Genomic DNA, 21278 nt, shown 5'->3' on the forward strand with positions numbered 1-21278 from the left:
ATAATAATCATAATTATTATCAATATAGAAATACAGTACATTGGTTAAAAATTAACCAATCTATTTCTATCATTTGTTTTTTTAGTATTATTTTTTGCTCAGTTAACAAAGTAAAATAATAAAATGTTCTTACTTATGATATAATCAAAATATAATAAAATATAAAATAGTTACTAAAGAAAAATATTTAAAATATAACAAACTAAGCAGTATATGCTTTAGAACTACCCAAATTATTTGAGATGATATGCAACCCGATCGCATATTCCTTCGAATAAAGTGAAATCAAATATGCCAGTCTTGGCACAATATGTAATGGATTCACAAGCCGCAGTTAAGACTTTCGGCCAGAGGTGTCAGTTTTGAGCAAAAATAAGACAACCTATGCAATTTGCCTTTAAACTTATATGAAGAAATAGATAGATAGATAGATAGATAGATACTTTGTTCATCCCCGAAGGGAAATTCACATTTCCAGCAGCATCCCTGAGCTGAGAACAATCGAGAACAATCGAAAATAACACGGGAGCTGCTGGAGTGGCTGCCATTCGTGACGGCGCCGGAAGAAACGATTCAATTTGAATCATGTACAAACAAACAACATGGAGATATATCTTCTTGGAATAGCAGCAACGGAGCTAAGTAACTAGCTAGATAGCTGCATAGCTACAAAGCTAATTAGACAGTCACAATGAATCCATTCCAAATGTCTAACCTTTGTTGTCAAAACTGAAGTCTGACTGACAACAGACTTCACTTCACATTCATCACCAAAGGAAAACATACTTACGAAAATACAAATAATTATAAAGTCAAATAAAAAAGTGAAAAAAGACCAATTTTACCTGCTCAAAAAATTCATCCATGAAACCTTTGTCCATCCCCACGGTAACTTCGTCCTCCTCCTCTGTCGTCTCCTTCCCCTGAAAACAAAAATTAAAGCAAAAAAAAAATAATAATTACAATATGTCACTAAAATATTTCGTTTCAACATCGGAGAAATTATTTCGACATATCTACCAAGTGAGTCATTAGAAAACAGGTGTCAAAGATGGGGTTTGGGGTCCCGGATCAGGCCCGCCGGAGGGTTTTAATCGAGCCCTCGAGACAACGCAGAGAAGCGCAAGAGAACAACAAGCTGCAGTTTTAATTGTGTCCACTTGATGTCCCCAAAACCAGGCACCCAGGCACCACTCACAAAAGTACTAGAGCTGTTTTTTGTTCTCTCTCTCTCTCTCTCTCTCTCTTTCTCTCTCTTTCGCTCTCTATTGCTTTCTCTATGTCTCTCACTCTCTCTCTGTCTTTCTATGGCTATTGTTCTCTGTCATTCTCTCTGCTTTGTTCTTACTTTCTTTCTCTTTGTTCTCTCTCTCTCTCTCACTTTCTCTCCCCCCTCCCTTTCTTTCTATCTTTCTCTCTTCCCTCCGCTCACCCTTGCTTTTGTTCCCTCTTTTTCTCCCTCTTTTCTTTCCGTCTCTCTTACTCTTACTCTCTCCCCCTCTTGTAAAAAGAACCTTTGACCTCTTGATCCCAAGAAGAGCGCTCCACCTCCTGAACTACTGATTATTGCCAGAAGATATTTAAAGTCTTCTCTTTTCATCCTTACGATTTTCACTCTCTATCCCCCTCTCACTTTTTTCTCCCCTCTTCTGTCTCTCACTTTTACTTTTTCTCTTGCTTGCTCTTTCTTTTCCCCTCTATGTATTTCTTTCCCTCTCCCTCACTGTTTTTCTTCACTCTTTCTCTCCCTTTTTCATTTATTTCTCTTTCTCACTCTTTCTTCATATATCTTTGTGTCTTTCTTATTTTTATGGATATCTTCTTTCTTTCATTTCTCTCTCTCTCTCGTTGTGCGTTTCTTTCTTACCTTTCACTATTTCTCTTTCTTCCTTTCTCTATTTCTATCTCTCTTTCATGCTCTTTTTTTCCTCTCTCATTCTCTGCCTTTCTTGCTCTCTCTATTGTTCCTTCTTGCCCTTTGTTTATCCCCCACCAAAGTTTATGGCCCAATCCCATTTCTCTCACTCGGCCCTGAGGACCCTCCAGTGAGGTCCCTCGAAGAGGAGTGCCCTCCGCGAGTGAAGTGCAAAGCGGAAAAGGTTTGGACAAGACTTGCAAGGTTCCACCCCTGTCCAGGAGATGGCGGTAATATTAATTGGCTGTAGACCTCAGTGACGTATTGGTCTACGTCACATGTAAACAACTCGAGTCTCAACTTGTAGTGTGTCAGTTGGAGAGTTCGTGCAATGTTAAAAATGCCCGCTACTGCTGTGTTATTACCGATTGCCTGAAAGCTCATCATCTTTTCCGTGTCTCCAATAAACGGAGGAGAAATGTGCTATACTGAAGACAGCTTCGGCGCTATGTAGTGCTGATTCATCTTTACAAGGTACGTACACTCATTAAAAAAATGACCCGTTCGGTCAAATACAGTAAAAGTTAACATACAATGCACGTTCACATAATACCTTATGTTTGTGTAGACATAAATGGCAATCTACTTATTAGTATCTTAATGCCATTTTATGACATATAGTAGGGGTCTTTAGTGTGTGACATGATGAAAAGTAAACAAACACAAGAACAGTCCACCTGACCCTTAAGCTGACATAATATCGTCACCAAACTTCCCTGTACGACCCAAAAACCTTGGTTCATAAGGAATTTAATTCAAAAGAGTTGTCATTGGATATAAAAAAGCTCATTTCAACATGTTTTCATGATGCTTACATCATCAATGCCCACATTTATGTCTAAATTGTCTGTTATCTATTGTGTTCCAGAGTGGCTGTCCCATAAGCGTGGACAGGTTGGACAGGAATGTTCCCATCCTGTGCTTATGGTTCGATGTGAAGTCAAAACTCATTCAGGACTTAAGGTTGAGCAAGAAGGTCATGTGGGCCCTGCAGGAGCTGCTAAAGAGGGAACAGGGCCATGGCTGGAGGGCCTATACTGGCTGGCCCACGGTCTGTCCTACCGTGTGGTGTCACGGGTCTTCAGGGTTCCCAGGTCCACGATACACAGAATTGTCCACAGTTAATATGGAATAAATTGCCCAAAAGCCATGTTTTAGGCTTTGGAAGTCAGACCCACATTTGCATTCCGTGCTTTTCTGCATTACTATTCAATAAACATCTTTATTTTGAGTAACACCTTGGTGGTTTATTTCATAATGATGTGAGATACTGTGTGTGAACTATGTGACTGTTGGACAGAAAACAACTACAAATCACTCCAGTTTAAATAATAGTTTACTTTCAGAAAAACAAAATCACATTGGGCCGAAATACATAATAGTAAATAAATAATATGTCACAAATTGTAACAAAAATATACCAATACTTCCATAAAGCTGGAAAACACAAACTGGAACTTCATTGAGTTCTTAATAAAATAAAATATTTTCCTTTTATAAAACAAAGGGAAACATTGCAGGGATGTCACTGTTCTGGAAATTTGTCCACGGGCTTCCCAAAAAGGACGGGAACCGCTCAGTTTTGGCCACAGTTTCCTCGAGCCTTTTCCTCACTCCGGCAGACTCCGCTTTCAAAAAGTCAAGGAGTGTATCGTGCTTCCTTTTTTTTCTGGGTGATTTGGGGTTTGGCGCCGGATTAGAAGATGCCAACGACGTGCCCGTCGGTGTGGATGGCGTGGTAGCTGTGATGGTGGCCAGCTCTTCCACGGGACGTTCTACATTGGCCTTTAGGTTGGGTGGAAAAAACAAGAATTACTTAATGCTTGTGTATTGCACAAAAACAACTGTGTATAGGATGCTCAACAAGTTGATGTGAGAAATTATAGGATGTGTTCTGGATAATTATTTGATAGTGAATAGATACACAAAATTGACATGTTATTCTTATGGCTGTAAGAGCCTTCTATTGGCCAGCATCACATATGCTTTAGAATTGTCTCCACATTTGGACAACATTTTGAAAAGGTAATTAGTTTACTTAATATGTGTTTACAGAGAAGGCAGTGGACTGTGTGATAGTAATTTGTTTCAACTGTATTTCCACGTGAAATTCGGAGACATTACTCATAATGCATGATGAAAACTAATGCATTCTGATCTCACATGAAATAATCATATTGTAAATAAAACACGACACCCGAAATTGTGTGCAGTAAACAAGCGCGTATGTCCAGAACGTTATTCTGACTATGCTCCTTTAGCGACTGGCCATGTACATGTAAAAGCACGACTCGTTTAAGATACAAACAGGGATGGGCTGAACCGTGATTTTCTGCAGTTATCCTACTTTAGAGTTTGTAGCGTGAAGATTATTTTTTGGCAGCTCCCTTGGTAGATTTGTGCACTTCGTAAAGTAGCGATTTTGCAATGTTCATGTTTTAACGCGAAAATACGATTTTCTATTGCATTTACGTCCAACTAAGATATCTCAATACATTTTGTTGCAAATACATGCGTGGTTGTGGAAAACTACTTACATTTGTGCGGTTCCTTTCCGGGCATGTTTGTTGATATTGAGAATTCGCAAAGCCTTCTGGGTAGTCACTTCGCTGCCAAGGGAGGTCGAGAGCCCCCTCGGTCTTGAAGTGGCTACGACATGGTTTGAGGGCACTTCTGCCTCGGTCTTGAGAGTATCGGGACACACCCCATTTTCACGTGAACGCGCAAACCGAGTGACTAGGGCACATAGCGAGTGAAAGTGCGAAGAATGGGACTCAGCCTATCTCTTCCTTTCTCTTGAATCAACTAGTCAGGCCCCGTTAAATATTTTCCTACCAGGTGGCCCCTGAGAAAAAATGAGAATGACACCCGTGCATTAGAAACTAGCATCAACTTCAGTTAAGTGGCGAGCATTCATCTGAAGATTACTTGTTATGCTCCAGAATCAATTCATTTATTTCATTCATCAACACCGCTGAACTGTTTCCAGTTTTGCATTCTGACTGCCGTCATCTTATCTGTTTGAGCTGTTTTCCAAAGCAACACATTTGTCTTTAATGAACCAAACAATTTCCTTTCGGAGCATGAAAATAATAACACACGCAAATGAGCAAAAAATGTCAACTTTGCAAAGAAAAGGTTCGAACCGTTATTGAAACTGCAACCAACAACTACTTACCAACTTGGAATTGGTGCTGAACATAAAGACAAAAATGGAAAATGAAAGTACAAGAATTTACAGAATTTGCAGGAAAAACACACATTTGTTTGAACAATTGCAACTATCAATCTTTAAAAAAAATGTAAAGAAATATGTAAAAGATTTATATATAAAAGTACCGGTAATCAAGTATTAGCAAAAAATCACACAGAAGATTATCGGGCATAACATATACTTTTGCACATTTTAGTTTCTTTTAATATATTTGTAATACTATGTATTATATTTCCTTGTAAAATTCCATAGATACTCAAGTAAAAACATTTTGCCCAAAACTGAAATTGAAAAAAATGTCGACTTTCCAAATGAAATGTTTGTGTAACTAGCAAATACTTTGTCACGTTGAATTATTATTTTTCTTACTTAAAGATTTATATGTAAGATTTAACAATTTTTTGCAGTTGAATAAGAAAAATCTGTAATTTCAGATGTATCGACATTTCGTTCTGTATACACGTGTATACGAATGACAATAAAGTAAATCTGAATCTGGGATCTGATCTGATCTGAATTTCCATTCAGATAGCTTTCATTTATTTAATATAATGTTCTTGTGAAAGATGAGTAAATTGCAGTAAAAAAATAATACGACGTTGGAAGTAAATACATCATACTTAAAATTAGTAAAATTATCATCCAGAAAGTGAACGATTTTCACATTTGGGAGGAACATTTTAAAACTGGGATGGAGTTCTGGATAGCCAACACTTTAGAAAGAGACATATCCATAAGTATAATGTTATAGTATAATTAATTGATAGTACTTACCCTAACTTGGTCCTCCAAATGAAAAATATAAAAATATAATGTTAATACATGTAATGGGTAAAAAAAGTCCTACAAATAAGAAATTGTTCTGGTGCCACCCTTGGTGCCTTCATTTTTCTGTACTTGCCGTTTTATATATATATATATATATATATATATATATATATATATATATATATATATATATATATATACATATACATAACCGTGCCCTGTTGCATTTTGAGTTTTGTAAGGGAAATTATGGTCTAAATGTGCCTTTTATACGATATTCTATACTTTTCAATAATCGTGCAGTTGCGTTTTCGAGTGGTTTTCTGGAGCGAAGCGCCTCTAAGGACAAGAGCATGAGCTTCACAAGCCAAAGGAACTTTTTCTCTACAATTTGGATGCCACTGGTGGGCTCCCTATCTGTTATAAAACAGGTGCACAAAACTCCTTTCGGCTAACCCATACAATCCAAAGACAAGAGCATAAGCTTCCCAAGCCAAAGGAACTTTGTCTCTACAATTTGGAGGCCACTGGTAATTTTCTCAAGACTCCTACCTATTTTCAAACAATAAACTACTGTAATGTATCACTTATTATACTCGCACACCATCTAGCAACCAACATTATACGCTGCATTTAAATACGTGATTCCGGTCTAAACATTCCTGTTTTATTCTATCCTCCAATAAGGAATCTATGAAATGGTATAAAGAAGAGGCTCACGCTTCAGTCCGTGGGATAATTTCATAGCAATCTAAGAACTCAAATTTGCCTTGTTTCAATGCGCTTGCTTTGATTAAATAAAAGAGTTTGATTGGAACTCAAAAGTCTCTTATTTTATCCGGACATCGTTTTGAACCTGAAAAGTTTTTTAATGCAGATTTTCTAATTAAGTGCTAATTCATTAAATGCTTTACAAAGTAAAAATTGAAAATGTAATAAAAAATGTGCATGCATATTTATATGAATAATTGGGTAAGCTTACATTATCTTATTTTTTGTGTGGTTTCAGGTTAAAGACACTATAACAGGCAGAAAAAAAAAAAAAAAAAAAAACAATCATCTTTGTTCCTCCTGGCCCAGCCCATAAGCCAGATTTTCAAAGACCTAGTACAAAAAAAGGGGCTTGGGGGAAAAAATATGTGTAAGGCACACCTCAACGAGTACGTGTACAGTATGTCAACAATACCATGACTGGAGTCAGCTATGGTCACAGCCACAACATCACAGCACAACTTATATGCAGTGTTCTCGTTTGCCCGCGTCCTCGCGTCCTAGACGCATTATTTTTCCTGAGGTTGCATAGTGTCAAATCAACGTGCGTCCCCAGGACGCAACTTTTTTGACACAAAATTCAATTAAAATTACTTTTTTTTTTAAACAAAGATTTACCGCACTCCAAACTTTTCGTCAGGCAGATCCGCCATTGTTGTTTTGTTCTCACGGTTCGAGTTTTCGTGTGCACGCCGATCTCGGCAAACGAGATCTCGTTGCTTCGAGATGACGTCATTGTTGTGGTGATTGTCGTCGAGTGAAGGTGAAGGTTAAGTATGCATCCGAAAAAACAGTATTAGGTGAAAATCAACACAAAACTGGTAAGTTCTTCAGTCTCAGTAATAAGTCGAAATATAATGAAGAAAGTGATAACAACGGAATTAATTCCGGCACGAAAAAACAGCGGAGAAATTCTTCGGAAGATCGCGGAGGCAGGAAAACACGTGTTGAAGCGAACGATTCGACGAAAAAAAATAAACAAAAAAATACTCCTAGCAAGAAAAGGACTTTTCTGCCAAAATGGACTAAATTATATTCCTGGTGAAGCTATGAGGAGGATGATAATGGATTGGACCTGGAGAAGGCATTACAACTGTGGCGGGACAGCAAACCACGAAGAATATATGAACTGAAAAATCGGAGGTGAAAACTGCTTTGTATTACCAATTAACTGTGATGATTAAAACTGCATGAATATATAGATCAATATTACAGCAATATTATGTTGTATAATGAACAATATTTTCGTGAACTGAAAAATCTGAAGTGATAACTGCTTTGTATTACCAATTTACTGTGATGATTAAAACTGAATGAATATATAATTTATATTATATATATTTGTCGCCGATTTACGATTTCAACCTCGATAACACTAAATTTTGGGGACCCATAGATCTCCGTTGGGACCCATAGATTTTTGAGCATGCGAGTCCCCGGGACCCATCACTTTTCACAGGTAAAATGAACACTGTATATGCGCTTTTAAGTCTTTCTTTAACAAACAAGTCCCAAGTTTAAAAATCGGCCACTTCATTTTGACAAAGTCCCATTTTCAAACATGTAAGAGCAGCTGCTCCAGAAACAGAATCATTCTAGGGGAAGCTGAGGAGAACATCCAAGCGGAATGAGCAAAGAAGGGTGCAACAATTGTGTATTCATCCTCCATATAAAGAGAGAGAAGGCAGCTTTGCTCTGCCTTTGCTTTAAGCGTTGAGGAGGAGGAAGGGAAGCGCTAGAAGGAAGACCCAGAAGGGACGTAACCAAAAACTCCCCTCCTCAGCCCCATCCAATGTTGGGAGTTACAAAAGAACGCGTTCCTGGAACGCAATTACTTTACTCAGTATAGCGTTAATAATAACATTTTGTAACTTGACTGGTGTTACAACATGGTGTGTTACTCTGCCACATTTTAAACTGCAGTTCAGATATCACAATGTTTTCTTCAATTGTTCCTTTTTTGTAGAGGTAAGATCCTGGGCCCGGAACATGGCCCGAACCAAAATTCGGGCTGGGTTCGGGCTTAAAATGTGAATCATTAAGTCGGGCTGGCCAGGCTCTACTCACCGTTTTCTTTTTTTTCCCCTTCATGGAGTATCTGCACAGCATGCATTTACTTTTACTCCAGAAATTATTTAGATAAAAAAAATGATTACCAAACAGTTTAACTCCAAATCACTTAATCCAAAGAAATGTTCCTCCTTGGTGATGGGATAAAAGACCATGCGGCTTACTCCTTCCACCTCCCTCACGTTAGACGTGATTGTTTTCTTGCCAATAGCTTACAACCTTTTGTTCTGCTTTTCCTACAAACATTTTGCTATTTGCAGCTTGTTAACTGTGGAATATGATTTTTTGGGGTGCCAATTTGTTCAGTTTCACTTTCACTTTCATTCACTGCACATTATTGAAATGCGAACTTCGGCCTGAAGTACGCACGGCCGAAATAAAGCTTTGGGTTTATTTCGGGCTCAGTTATTAAATCAAGTTAATAGGTCGGGTTTGGATTTATATACTCGCGACTCGGGTCGGGTTGGGCTGAAATTTTTAGGCCCGATTTTACCTCTACTTCTTTGACACTCTGTGCACTAGCAACACAACAATGATCACAATTTAAAAGGGAAGGCATGTTTATATGTATGAACAAAATACAACTAAATACATTAACAGTTGCGCCGTCTCAAGGAGAGTACAAAATTGCATAATTTGTCCATACTGATACAGTATTATGATATTCTCTCTACCATATAAACTCACATCCAAGCTGTATTTACAACTATAGATAAAGAGCCCATAAGAGTCTCAAAAACTCAAAGACACAATACTCTTAACTCCGCCTCTGGTATTTGGCCTAACTGAACGCCTGCTCACTATATGTGCAAAGCAACTCACATATAATGTACGCTGTATGTAAAAAGGCACTACATGAGGTCGGGAATCCAATGACTTCTTTATAGATTGACAAATGTCTTCACGATTGCACTTGAACCCAACGATAAGGAAAAACCAAGAACAATCTGAAATTTTCAGAATTGTATCTACTTTCTAGGCACCTTTAAAGGGATATATTGTATTATTTTAATGTCTCCTTGTGGTAAAAAATGACTTTATTTATTCATTAAAAAATATAATAATTATTTTTATGATCATCATAATAATCATTGCATCATGATGATACATCTATCATATATTGTAGGTCAAAAACTTTGTATTTAGCGTCACCAAGAGAAGTGCTTTTTGCCATGAACCGTTGAGGGTCCGCTACACTCAAAGCAAACAACATTCTTTGTCACTGAGCACACATTCCGGCAATGAGAGCGCCACCGCCCCTAATGTAGTGGAGGTGCAATTGCACTTTATTTTAGTATAGTTAAAACAACCTCCCAAGGTCGGACAGGCTCCCCCTGATCGCGGTTATAGAATCCATCCATCCATTATCTGCACCGCTTTTCCTCAGCAGGGTCTCGGGGTGCTGGAGCCCATCCCACTTGTCCTCAGGCAGTGGGCAGGGGACACCCTGAACTGGTTGCCTGCAGAGACAGACAACTCACTCTTCCATTCACAGGTAGGGACAATTTGAACCAGCCAATTAACCTGCAATGCATGTTTTTGGGAATGTGGGAGGAAACTAGAGAGCCCGGAGGAAACCAACACAAGCACGGGGAGAACATGCAAACCCTGAACAGGAGGATTCAATCCCATGAACTAAGAACTGTGTCGCGGACAAGCTAACCACTCAACTGCCGTGCCATTCCAGTTAGAGTATTTCACTTATAAATATAATTGAATTTTAATGTGCGAGAATATTTTAGGGGGGTTTAAATGCGGAATTAGGCATATGTTGAAATATGGATAAGTGAGGGAACATAGCAGTAATGTTGTAACTATAGAGGTTACAACACAAGTTTATGACAGCCTTCAAAAGTTACTAAATTTACTCTAGATTTATCAAATCAGCATGAAAGCATGTGAGAGAGTATTTTCGTCTTGTTTAAGATGACATTTTGCAAGGCTATTCGTGTGGAATGAGCATCCGTAAAATACAATTTTGTATGAGTGAGCAAACATTTGAATTGTTGTGTGAGAGTGTTTTTAGTGAGGGAATAGTGTTAAGTCCCGCGGGAGCATTTCACTTGTGTGTTCAATGCTCTCACACATATAGGCTATATACAAGAGAGGTAGCACCGATTAAACTTTCTTTCCTGTACTTTTCTGTTTGTATATTGGAGCTGTTCTTCTTTAAGAGAAGACAGCTCCTGCATTAGACATGACTCAAATCTGTGTCAGCCACACTGAGTGCAAGCAGATTTATTATCATAATAGAGCAAAAGTGACATTCATTATGTATGTTTGCTCGCTCACTCAAGCACATGTTGAAATCCGTATAATGAATCGTTTCTTGCGGTGGGCAAATAAAAGATACACTATTTGGAATAATTAATGATAGGTGACATATTTGTGGAACATCATCATCAACATTTGATGCGTTCGTGGTCCTTCGAGATTTCTTAAGTGGGAAACGTTCTCGTACAAATTCATATATTTCCAAAAAGCGGCTATTTTCTGTTTGCTAAATTCCAGTCCAATTATAGTATTTTCAAAGAGCTGCTCATGTGGTTTAAAGCATGATAATCACCATAACCATATGGTTCAACTTAGGACTGCTAACAGCAGATTACAGTTGTCATCTAGCTAAAAAGGTTAAAAATGTACATTACGGTTTTATTACGAAGCCTTTTACGATTCGTTTTGAAAACAAGGACTTAACTACCTTTGGGAAGTCTTATTGCATCTCCCAAGTCTAGCTGGTAAGAAAAGTTAGCTAGGTGTTACTTACCATCTAAAGGTAATTTAGCATGAGTTTTGTTTGTTGCGGATGCTAACATAAGCTAAAAAAAATTGACACCACAGTTTTTTACGAATAGCAAAACAAAGACTTAACTACAGTCCTGAAATCTTCTCGCCCCACCCAAGTCTGCTAACGTGGCTGATCAGAAATCTATTTTTTTAAGCACTTCTCAGGACGTGGCTAATAAAATGTCCATGTTTTCTAGGCGCTTCTCATTACGAAGATGTTAGTACGCATGAGTTGTGTTAATCAACACTTAACCACAGTCCTAAATTATTCTTGTATCTCCTAGATCTGCTACCATGCCTAAAGACAGGTTTAGGTTAGCTAGGCACAACTCAGACTTACGTTTTTGTGGGCCAAGCCAAGATGTCACAAAGTTACTCCAAAGTTAGCAGTAAGCAAGCTTGTAGACAACAGCCATTTGCCAGAACTTATGAGTTAAAAAGTTGATCAATGCTAAGCTAACCTGAGAGGTTTGAACTGACAAATTGTGTTAACTTTGAGTGATTGCAGGTGAATCAAAATGTTCCACTTATTTATAGTATCTTATAAAACGATGTTTTATGCGAGAGACATATTTGAAAAGATATTGGGACATTTGCAGTGTTTTACTCTAATGAAATGACAACAAAGAAGTACTGGAAGAAGAAAGAAATCTAAATTTTCCTCTTTTTAATAGAACTGTCCTGTCCTTGCAGATCCCATAAATCGAAAATTGCATTGAATTGTCTTTTGTGAACATAATTACATCTATTCTTCCTTCCTCAATAAAATCAAAACTTAACGACCCTAGAAATTAACCAAAACTTGACAAACTTACAACAGATATATTAAGTACATTTTTCTGCATTACCTAATGAGCAGATAATTAGTATGTAAAACAGGGAAAAACAATTAGTCTACTGCCACCTACTATTAAGGATGAATGCTACAGTTACTCAGGTGATCATTGGAACGGAACAATGGCTTGTTTTTTTGCAAATAAAAAATAAGAAAATGATTGAAATCAGCAAATTGACATGATAGATTATTACTTTCTTTCCTTTATTAATTTTGGCAGTGCAATCTTAAACAGTTTCGTCAAACAAAATGACAACAACGTTTTTAAATAGAGTTCCCTGTACTACCTTATGAGCACATAATTAGTACAGACGCTGCCCTACTTACGAACGAGATTCCGGACAATTAGTAAGTTGAATTTGTTCGTAAGTTGCTTCAGTGCTATATTTTGTATTTTTATGGTTTATATAAAGTATGTTTAAGGCTTGTATAAGTAACCTGTATTTTTTTGTACAAAAAAAATCAAATAATATGCTCTATAAAGATAATTAAAGTTGAGTTTAACTTACTTTTGGAAGATGCTCTTCAAGAAGTCCTCCTACGTTGTGAAAAGTGTCCGAAAAAAGCGTTCAGACCATTTTCTCAACCGCATCAAGCTTTCTTATTCCACTTTAGTTTCAAAAGGAACGGCTCGCCTCTTCATTACACTTTACACCAACCATGTTGAATTGATGCACGAGATATTAAACAATAAAAACATCAAAGTTCATAGCGCGCTGGAGATACAGTGTAGAATGTTTACACACGAACTAGGAAGAGGAAGCCGGATTTTTTCTTCGAGGTGTATGCTGGGTGAGCTCTCACAGCACCACACGCCAGTCGCGGCGGAAAAAAGCACTACAGTAATGTCCTCTACTCGGAAAAATGTGCACACAGTACAAAATCTAACTTACAGCAATGTCCATTTCTTTTTTTGACATCCCGAAAAAAAATGATCGTATCTACCGTTTTTCGTACGTCGAATGGTCGTAAGTAGGGGAGCGTCTGTATATAAAATGGGGGGGAAACTAGCTATCGCCTGCCACCTACTGATATGGACGAACGTTACAGTTACTCAACCGATCATTGGAACAAAAGCAAATATACAGAACAATGGCATTTATTTTTTGCACCAGAAAAGCTCTCACAGCACACTCGTTAAAAAACACTGCACTAATAAATCATAAGTTAAGACGCCACAACACACAAAGCTTGCGTTTTCGGTTTATTTTTTTAAATTGTAGCGCTAAACCGCCCCAACCTAAATAAAGTCAGAGACGAGGTCTGCCTCTGCCTGCCTGTAGCGAGGAGGCTTCGGCAGCAACAAGCAAGATGAGGAAGAAGCATGTGGGTGGCACAAGAAATGAAGCACAGCAGCACCAAGAAAACTCGGTGTGTATCTGTGAGTCTGTTTGTGAGAGTGAGAGTGGGTCCTCTCACTGACAATCCTCCCGTCTTAATCGCCTATTCGCTCTCCATCCTCCAGATTTCATCTCCTCTGGAAAATCGCTCGAGCAGCAGGCCCACACAGTATGGACACGCGCCTCCTTATTTTCTGTTCGACTTTCTTTTTTTTGCTTCTCCTTGAATTCTCTTAACTAGGAGACCTTTAAGCTCAGAGCTACTTTTTTAATGATGATTACCACGAAAGACTACTAGTTTGATACGCATTACTAAAGCATGTTGTTATTACTATGTTGTTAATATGTTATTACCAGGTTGTACAACATGTTTGTCTTTAACTGGGGAAAAAATGTCAACATTTTAATAGGTCAGAACGATTTTTTTTCTCCATTAATAAATGTCTTTGGACATATTATTGAAACTTGGCGTTTAATTGTCGTGTTTTTACGTCATTCAAAACCTGTAAGAATAACTTAATATAACACTGGGGGGGTAGTACCTTATGAGGTAGAACAGTCTTCTTGGGTCCTTCCCGGCACCTCCGAGGTAATTTTGAAGTGTCCTTGGGCAAGACACTGAACCCGTAATGCCCCCGATAAGCAGGTAGGCACTTTGAATGGCTGACTCCATTATCGGTGTGTGAGTGTGTTTGTGTGTGAATGGGTGTAAGTACATCGTAAAGCGCTGTGGCACGTCTTCAGCGACTGCTTAAAACACTATTGAATATCAGTTTAACTTCAGGACCCACCATTCCATGCAAATGACAATCTACAACTAAAATTAATAAAGGATTCCACTTCTCAAATCTATACAATGAAAAGATTCTGCAGTAAAAGGCAAAGATAGTAGAATATTAAGAGATCCCTCGGTTATTGCGGTTAATGGAGACCAGAACTACCTGTGGACAGTGAAAATCTGTAGCATGGCCCCTTCATTAAACAAACTGACCTCGAGATAACGTCATTACAGACTAAGAGTGTACGCCTCTAACAAAATATCATCTATAGATCTACAGAATACAGGACTGCGGTTAAATAAAAAGCAATTTAAGAGCGTCTGGCTAGCTGCACGCTATCATCGGGTCACTATGACTTCAGCAAGGTCTCCGTCATGATTAAAATACTACCGTCCCGAAAGTAGTCGCTTCCTACGACTTGAAGCTCCAGGTCATCCGTTTCTAATGGATCTGAGGTTAGTCACTTGCCAGGTTCGGCATTATCTGTTAGCTGGCCATAGCAGCCTCATCATTCCCTCCTGACGCCGCTTAAGTCGATTACCGGACGGGATAACAATTGACGGACAACCAGCATTCCTTTGCACTCTTCCGATTTAATTGATGAATTTATTTTCCCAAAAAGATAGAATCTAGATGCCACCATCTTTCTTAGTTTGTTTTTATCTGTAGACCTAGACTGCGCATGCCCACCACTGCTGTTTGACTGACAGCATACACCAGCCTATCATAGTCACTATACGTTGATATAAATTACAATAAAGACAAATTCAAAATCAGCGAAGGAATGAACCAGCAATAACTAAAGCGCAAAGTAGTGAAGACTCTCTGTGTTCACTTTTTTTTTTAAATGACCAGCAAAACCAAAACGACTTCATGTGCCATATATATTTGCATATAACTTAGATTGCATATAAGTGACCCCCTATAACTGTTTTAAAATAGACACACACAAAAAAAATCTAAATAATATTAAAGTGTGTACATATACATCAATCATTATCTAATTGGGTAGTTAACATAATTGAACCCATTAGTTAAAAGCTAAAAATATGACATGTTTAAACCGTTTACTCGACCTTTTAGCAGGCTAGGCTGACACCGTTTTCGGATTTCGAGATTTGAGTCAAAGCAGGAAACATCTTTTTTGTCACTGTTCTTACTTGGGAACCATTATTATGTGCAAAAAAAGGAAAAAAAACTAACAAAATCATAATAAAATGAAACATAGTCCCTCTCTAATGCGCCTCTTGACTGAACAGGTAGAAGACATCAAGCAGGGCATTATCACCAGCTGCTGTTAAGGAGTATGATGAACATCCATTGTTTTCTTCTTGATCTTTCTTTTCTTGCCAAGGAAGAATGCCCGTGACCCACAAAAAACAGGTCTGCGACCCATTTTTGGGTCGAGACCCACCAGTGGAGAAAAACGGATTTAATGTGCACACATTATCTTCTAACTTCGGGGAATCTTAACAAAACCAACAAGGGTGTTCCTTTTTACCTAGTGTAAAAGCTGATTAACACTCCTTAGTCCAGTATAGTGTAAAATAATAAGTCATATCAGGGTAAAATTAACTCTGAAGATGTAACTCTACGTTCAGTGTACAATTTACACTCTGTAGAAAGGAATATATGTTCAATGGGATAGGGTTAAAGTATACTCTTTAGGTGTTAAATTAATATTGGATATTTTACTGTGTGGAACAATGGTTGAAATAGTCTCTGCCAACCACTGTAACATTTGACTGAAATTATATATATATATATTATTGGAGCATTTTCTTTAAAATATTTCAATAATGTCAATAGATTGTCATGCAAGTTGAAAATCAAATTTCCAAGAATTTCACATCAAGTGTTCTTAGGCTGCTAACTTGTGCCGGCGAGCGCCACGTTGGTGACCCTAAACATTTCCATAGTTCTTTTCTATTTATTTATTTTAATTGGTTGAGTGAAATTTCCTCAGTGTTTTTTGTGCAGGTCAGGGAAAAACAGATGGCGATCCCCAAACGGCCCTGGGCCGCATTTTCTATATTTTTTTAAATATTGGACACCTGCAAGACAGGTAGCATCGTTTACCAGTTTATTATTTTGAATATTCCATACCTGTCAACCACCACGGCTCCATGCCCTTACAAACCGTCATGTTTTCCCTTACAAAATACAAAATAATCTTACACCATATTTCTTTTTTCAAACGTGTTTATTTATGTAGTTTAACATGTTATATTGTACATGTGTTTCGTTATATCGTATACAACATAATAATTCCTAATATAATGCATCAAAGCAAGTGAGCCATTTGAGAGCCGGCTCTCTTTAATGAGTTGAGCCGAAAAAGCCGGTTCTCTAAAAAGAGACGGACTTCCTTTCACTACATCAAACCGCTCGCTTCGTTTGCAACGAAAAAAACGACACCGAGATGGAGGCTACCGCGGCGAACTCGTTTGACTCGATTGATTTGCCGTTTCGTGATCGTCAGTGTATACCAGATGGTACCCATTAATTGACAAATTTGCGTTTTTCCGTACAGACTTTCTCGTACGTCGTACACGTGTTAAAATGCACAATAAACTTACTTTTTACGGCAAAATCGTACAGGTTGACAAGTGTGATATTATATATGAATGTTATTCATTATTCTGACTATTATGCACTGATAGTGGCAAATCGGTAAATAAGGTTGTGTTTCCACACCTTTTAGGGCGGATCTTCTTTTTGTTACCTAGAAGATTAAATAAAAAGAACGGGCTCAGGAAAGGGCTTTTAGAACTGGTTGGAATTTCTTATCTGAGGTTTGGACTCGCTCCAGTTCTCCTTGCCAGTTCAAAATTCATTGATGTCTTTTCTTCTTGTTCTGAGTCGCTACTAAACTCTAAACTCATTACAAACCGAGGTTCCCAGATGGTCGAATTCAATTTTGCCGATGTAGCCCGGGTAAGCGTCTACTGCGTGTAAAGATCCAATTTTACCGTCCTGACCTCAAGCGGCCTCATCAGCAAAGTAACGATGTCCAAAATGGCTCCAGAATACAATCTACAGACGACGTAAACTTAGATGATATCTTGCTAACGCGACAGGCAGCCTCAAAGAAAATCAATCGCGGATCCAAAACGTCGGCCAATTTTCGAACTGTTGGAGGCCGCCCTGTCATCTCGCGACACATGCTTAATCTGATTCCGCACGATTAGCTGACAGGTATGGATATTAAAATAATTAAGTGGCTTTTGCAGGCGCCCTTATGTGCCGTGGAGGGATAAAACGAAAATCATTGGTTTTGCAGTAGTTTTTCCACTCAGTTGGTATGAATGACCTTTCAACTGCTCTACAAGAACATAAAGGCTACTTAGTACTAATATAAATTGTGATAAGTTTAAAGTTTAGTATAGTTCTCCCGAGACTTTCTACACCAGGTCCCTCCTCGTTTCAAGACTTTCTTCACAAGGCATTTTCTTCAAGGTAATCTCAAATCTTATCTCTCAAGTTTCCCCTCTTTGGTAGTACCAGTTCCACTCTCCCTTCTCATTCGTGATTTTTGTTTTTGTTATTGAATAAACACCCCATGTTGAGGTTTAATTACACAGCGTTTTTGTGTCCTTGAGTCCTGCATTTGGGTCTGTCCCACAGTACGTGACATAGTTGTTATTGTTACAGTCGTACACTCTCAGTCAGTAAAGACGTCATCTTATGTTTAACCCTTGGGAGCTTTTGATGAAAGTGTGATGCTACTTCACGGTTTTTCATCCATCCATCCATTATCTGCACTGCTTATCCTCAGCAGGGTCGCGGGGGTGCTATACCCCATCCCAGCTATCTTCGGGCAGTGGGCAGGGGACACCCTGAACTGGTTGCCAGCCAGTCGCAGGGCACACAGAGACAGGCAACTCACTTGCTCATTCACACCTAGGGACAATTTGGACTGACCAATTAACCTGACATGCATGTCTTTGGGAGGAAACCGGAATGCCCGGGGGAAACCCACACAAGCACAGGGAGAACATGCAAACTCCACACAGGAAGGTTTGATCCCATGACATCAGAACTGTGGCGCATACGCGCTGACCACTGTGCTGCAGTGCTGCCTCCTGGATTTTTACTGTTCCCCATTATCCGCGATAACAGAGGGATCTCTGTATATCTTTTAACGTGAGCACATGCGGCTTATAGTCAGGTGTGGGTTATGTATGTAGCAATTGTTATTTCCTTTAAACCTGTACTGGGTGCGACTTATAGTCGAGTGCGGTAAAAATTGCGGTAGATAAAATATAACAAAGGTTGTTTGCAAAAACGTATTTAAAATGTTGTCATTTATGGCGAAATATCAGGATGATGAATTTGCAATCCTAGTTTAGTGAATGAAACAGCATCAAAACCAGAGACAGAAAAACGGAATCCGTGAGAATTCAGATCGATTCTCCGGCAGCCCGTGAGCATTTTCTCATCGAACGGTTTCACCACAAAACGCGTCCAGTTCATTACAAGCAGTTGGGTGGGATGCGTCTTATCTATACGAGACGAGCGCGAGCTATTCTCTCCGGGAAACAGCCTCGACAAAGGAAGCTCTTCATTAAGGAGCCAGTTTCGCAACACGGTTCTGATTACGGCGCTCACCCCTTAGCGGCCGATCGGTAAATAGGAGCTATCAATGCAAATGTCATATGCAAATGCAGACCTTTGGGTGGGACGCTCTCACGTCATTTCATGCCTTGTGATGCAATTATCACCGTTGATGAATAATGCAATAAAATGAAAGGGGAGATCCTATAGAATGGCCGTCCTGTGTGTGGCGCCAAAAAGACTTAAAAGGACACTTATCTTGTGATTTGAAGTCCTTTTCACGATAAACTGTCGGCAACGAATGATTATAGATTGCCTTTAAAGCAGGGATGTCAAAAGCAGTTTGGCTCAGGATCCAGACGTTCTGTTCTCAGATCAGTAAAAGAATGTCAATGTCTGAATTTTTAGCCTGGTTTTTCAGGGTTATGCTTCATCATTCAGCCTACGTTAGTAGCCTAGCCTATTATAATCAAGGCTAAGAAAGAATATTTTCGACGCGAAACAAATCGATTCACAGACGAAAATAATATGATTTTCAATTTTGAATGCGTTAGCTGGTTTCTTTTAACAGTTGATTTAATGCGTTTTTACACCTGAACAAACACACTACGCGATATAAACTCAAGTGGGAGCAGTGAAAAATATATAATTTTTGACTTACTGGTTTGAAATGAATAAAAACAATAAGGATTATAGCGGTGCATTGTCAATAAGATTAAACTACATCCTATCATACTGCTAGGTTTGTCCGACTAAAGCTGAGAGTGTATCCTTTACTGCCCTTTAGTGGCGAGAGGGAGTATTTGGTTTACGTTTCATCTCATCTCTCATCTTATCAGCTGCACCGCTTATCCTCAGTAGGGTCGCGGGGTGGTTTCCGTTTATTTAAAAAAAATCATGACCTTTGATCGAAATGACCATGAGCCTCGCTTAATTTTTTGTCAAAGCCTACTCAGAAACTTCTGGCGGGTTCGGCCCATGGGCCATATGTTTGACACGCCAGCTTTAAAGCAGTGGCTATATGCTACGCCTCTTTGGTGAGTGTTTTCTTTCCAAATATGTTTAATTGTGATTGGCGCAGTGGGTAACAGTTTAGCACATCAGCACCACAGTTCTGAGGTCATGGGTCCAAATCCGGCTGCCGGCCTTCCTGAGCAGGGTTTGCATGTTCTCCCTGTGCCTGCGTGGGTTTCCTCCAGGCACTGCGACTTACTTCCCTCTTCTGGTCAAATTTGCGATCTGGACTCAATCAAAATGGGTTTCTTTTTATCCTGTGTTATTTTTTTATATTTCTTCAGTATTTGAATGAATTTTTAACGCAGTTAGGTTCATAATATGATTTGAGAGACACTGATGTCTCTCGTTTGAATACGATGATGCTTACAATGATAATTTTTTTTCCCTGGTGATATTATTTTTATTTTTAGTCGTGGTATTGTCATAATAGCAAAATGATTAATATTATATATTTTCACTATTAATATTTATTTTCTTTAAGTTATCAATTTTTGTTTATCCATTTTAACAATATTCCATAAACTTTAATGTGATGAAAAGAAAGGTGGAAAGGTACACGTTTCGCATTAAATATTCAAATGAGATCCTGCATCTTATTTGGCAATACTTAAAGCAATAAAGCAGTTTTTCTTCCTTTTTACTTCTATTAATAAATTATTCAATTTTAAATAAACATTTTGTTTTTTAAACTGAAAGACACATTTCCTTTTGAATTACCTTTATTATCATTGTATAGTCGCCAACGAAATTACAGTTGCACCCCAGTTGGCTAAGATAAACTATTTAAACACTAATATAAGGTAAAACAGTACAACTTTAATGCTTTTAACAATACGAGAGTAAGACAAAATAACTACACTTCTTTTGCAGTACGAAAATGAAATACTTCTTCTGCAACAACTGTTAAGAACTAACCACTGTTTCTATCCAAAAGTCAAGAACATCTAAAAATAAAAACTGTACAAAAAATAACGTCGCAGTTCCACGCAAAGGGGTTTTCGCCACCCATAATTCCAGTTCCTCAATTGATGTTTGGGAGATATATGCTCGATAATGTGCTGCCGTTTACGTAGCCTAGTTTCCTTGCAATGTCGCGAAGATGGGAAAAAGATGTACAAGTAATATTCTTAACGTGAAACCCAAACTACTTAGGGTTAAATGTGACACTAAATTTTTGACAGAGTCACTCTGAGTGATATTACATTTGTCAAAGTTCAGAGCAGTG

The 21278-nt window shown here is 38.4% G+C and overlaps 1 protein-coding gene across 3 annotated transcripts in view; it reads right to left on the bottom strand.

The window, feature by feature from the left end:
- LOC148357934 (syntaxin-1A-like) overlaps nt 1–21278 on the bottom strand; it is a 142687-nt gene that overhangs the window by 105363 nt on the left and 16046 nt on the right. For all 3 annotated transcript variants that reach the window (XM_088344967.1, XM_088344969.1, XM_088344968.1), the window contains exon 2: nt 846–923. In XM_088344967.1, the coding sequence (XP_088201093.1) occupies nt 846–923 (78 nt within the window). The remainder of the gene's footprint in view (nt 1–845; nt 924–21278) is intronic.

Source organism: Urocampus carinirostris, chromosome 10 (assembly GCF_059441175.1).
Source record: "Urocampus carinirostris isolate Australia breed hairy pipefish chromosome 10, RoL_Ucar_1.0, whole genome shotgun sequence".
In the NCBI taxonomy this organism is placed as follows: domain Eukaryota; kingdom Metazoa; phylum Chordata; class Actinopteri; order Syngnathiformes; family Syngnathidae; genus Urocampus; species Urocampus carinirostris.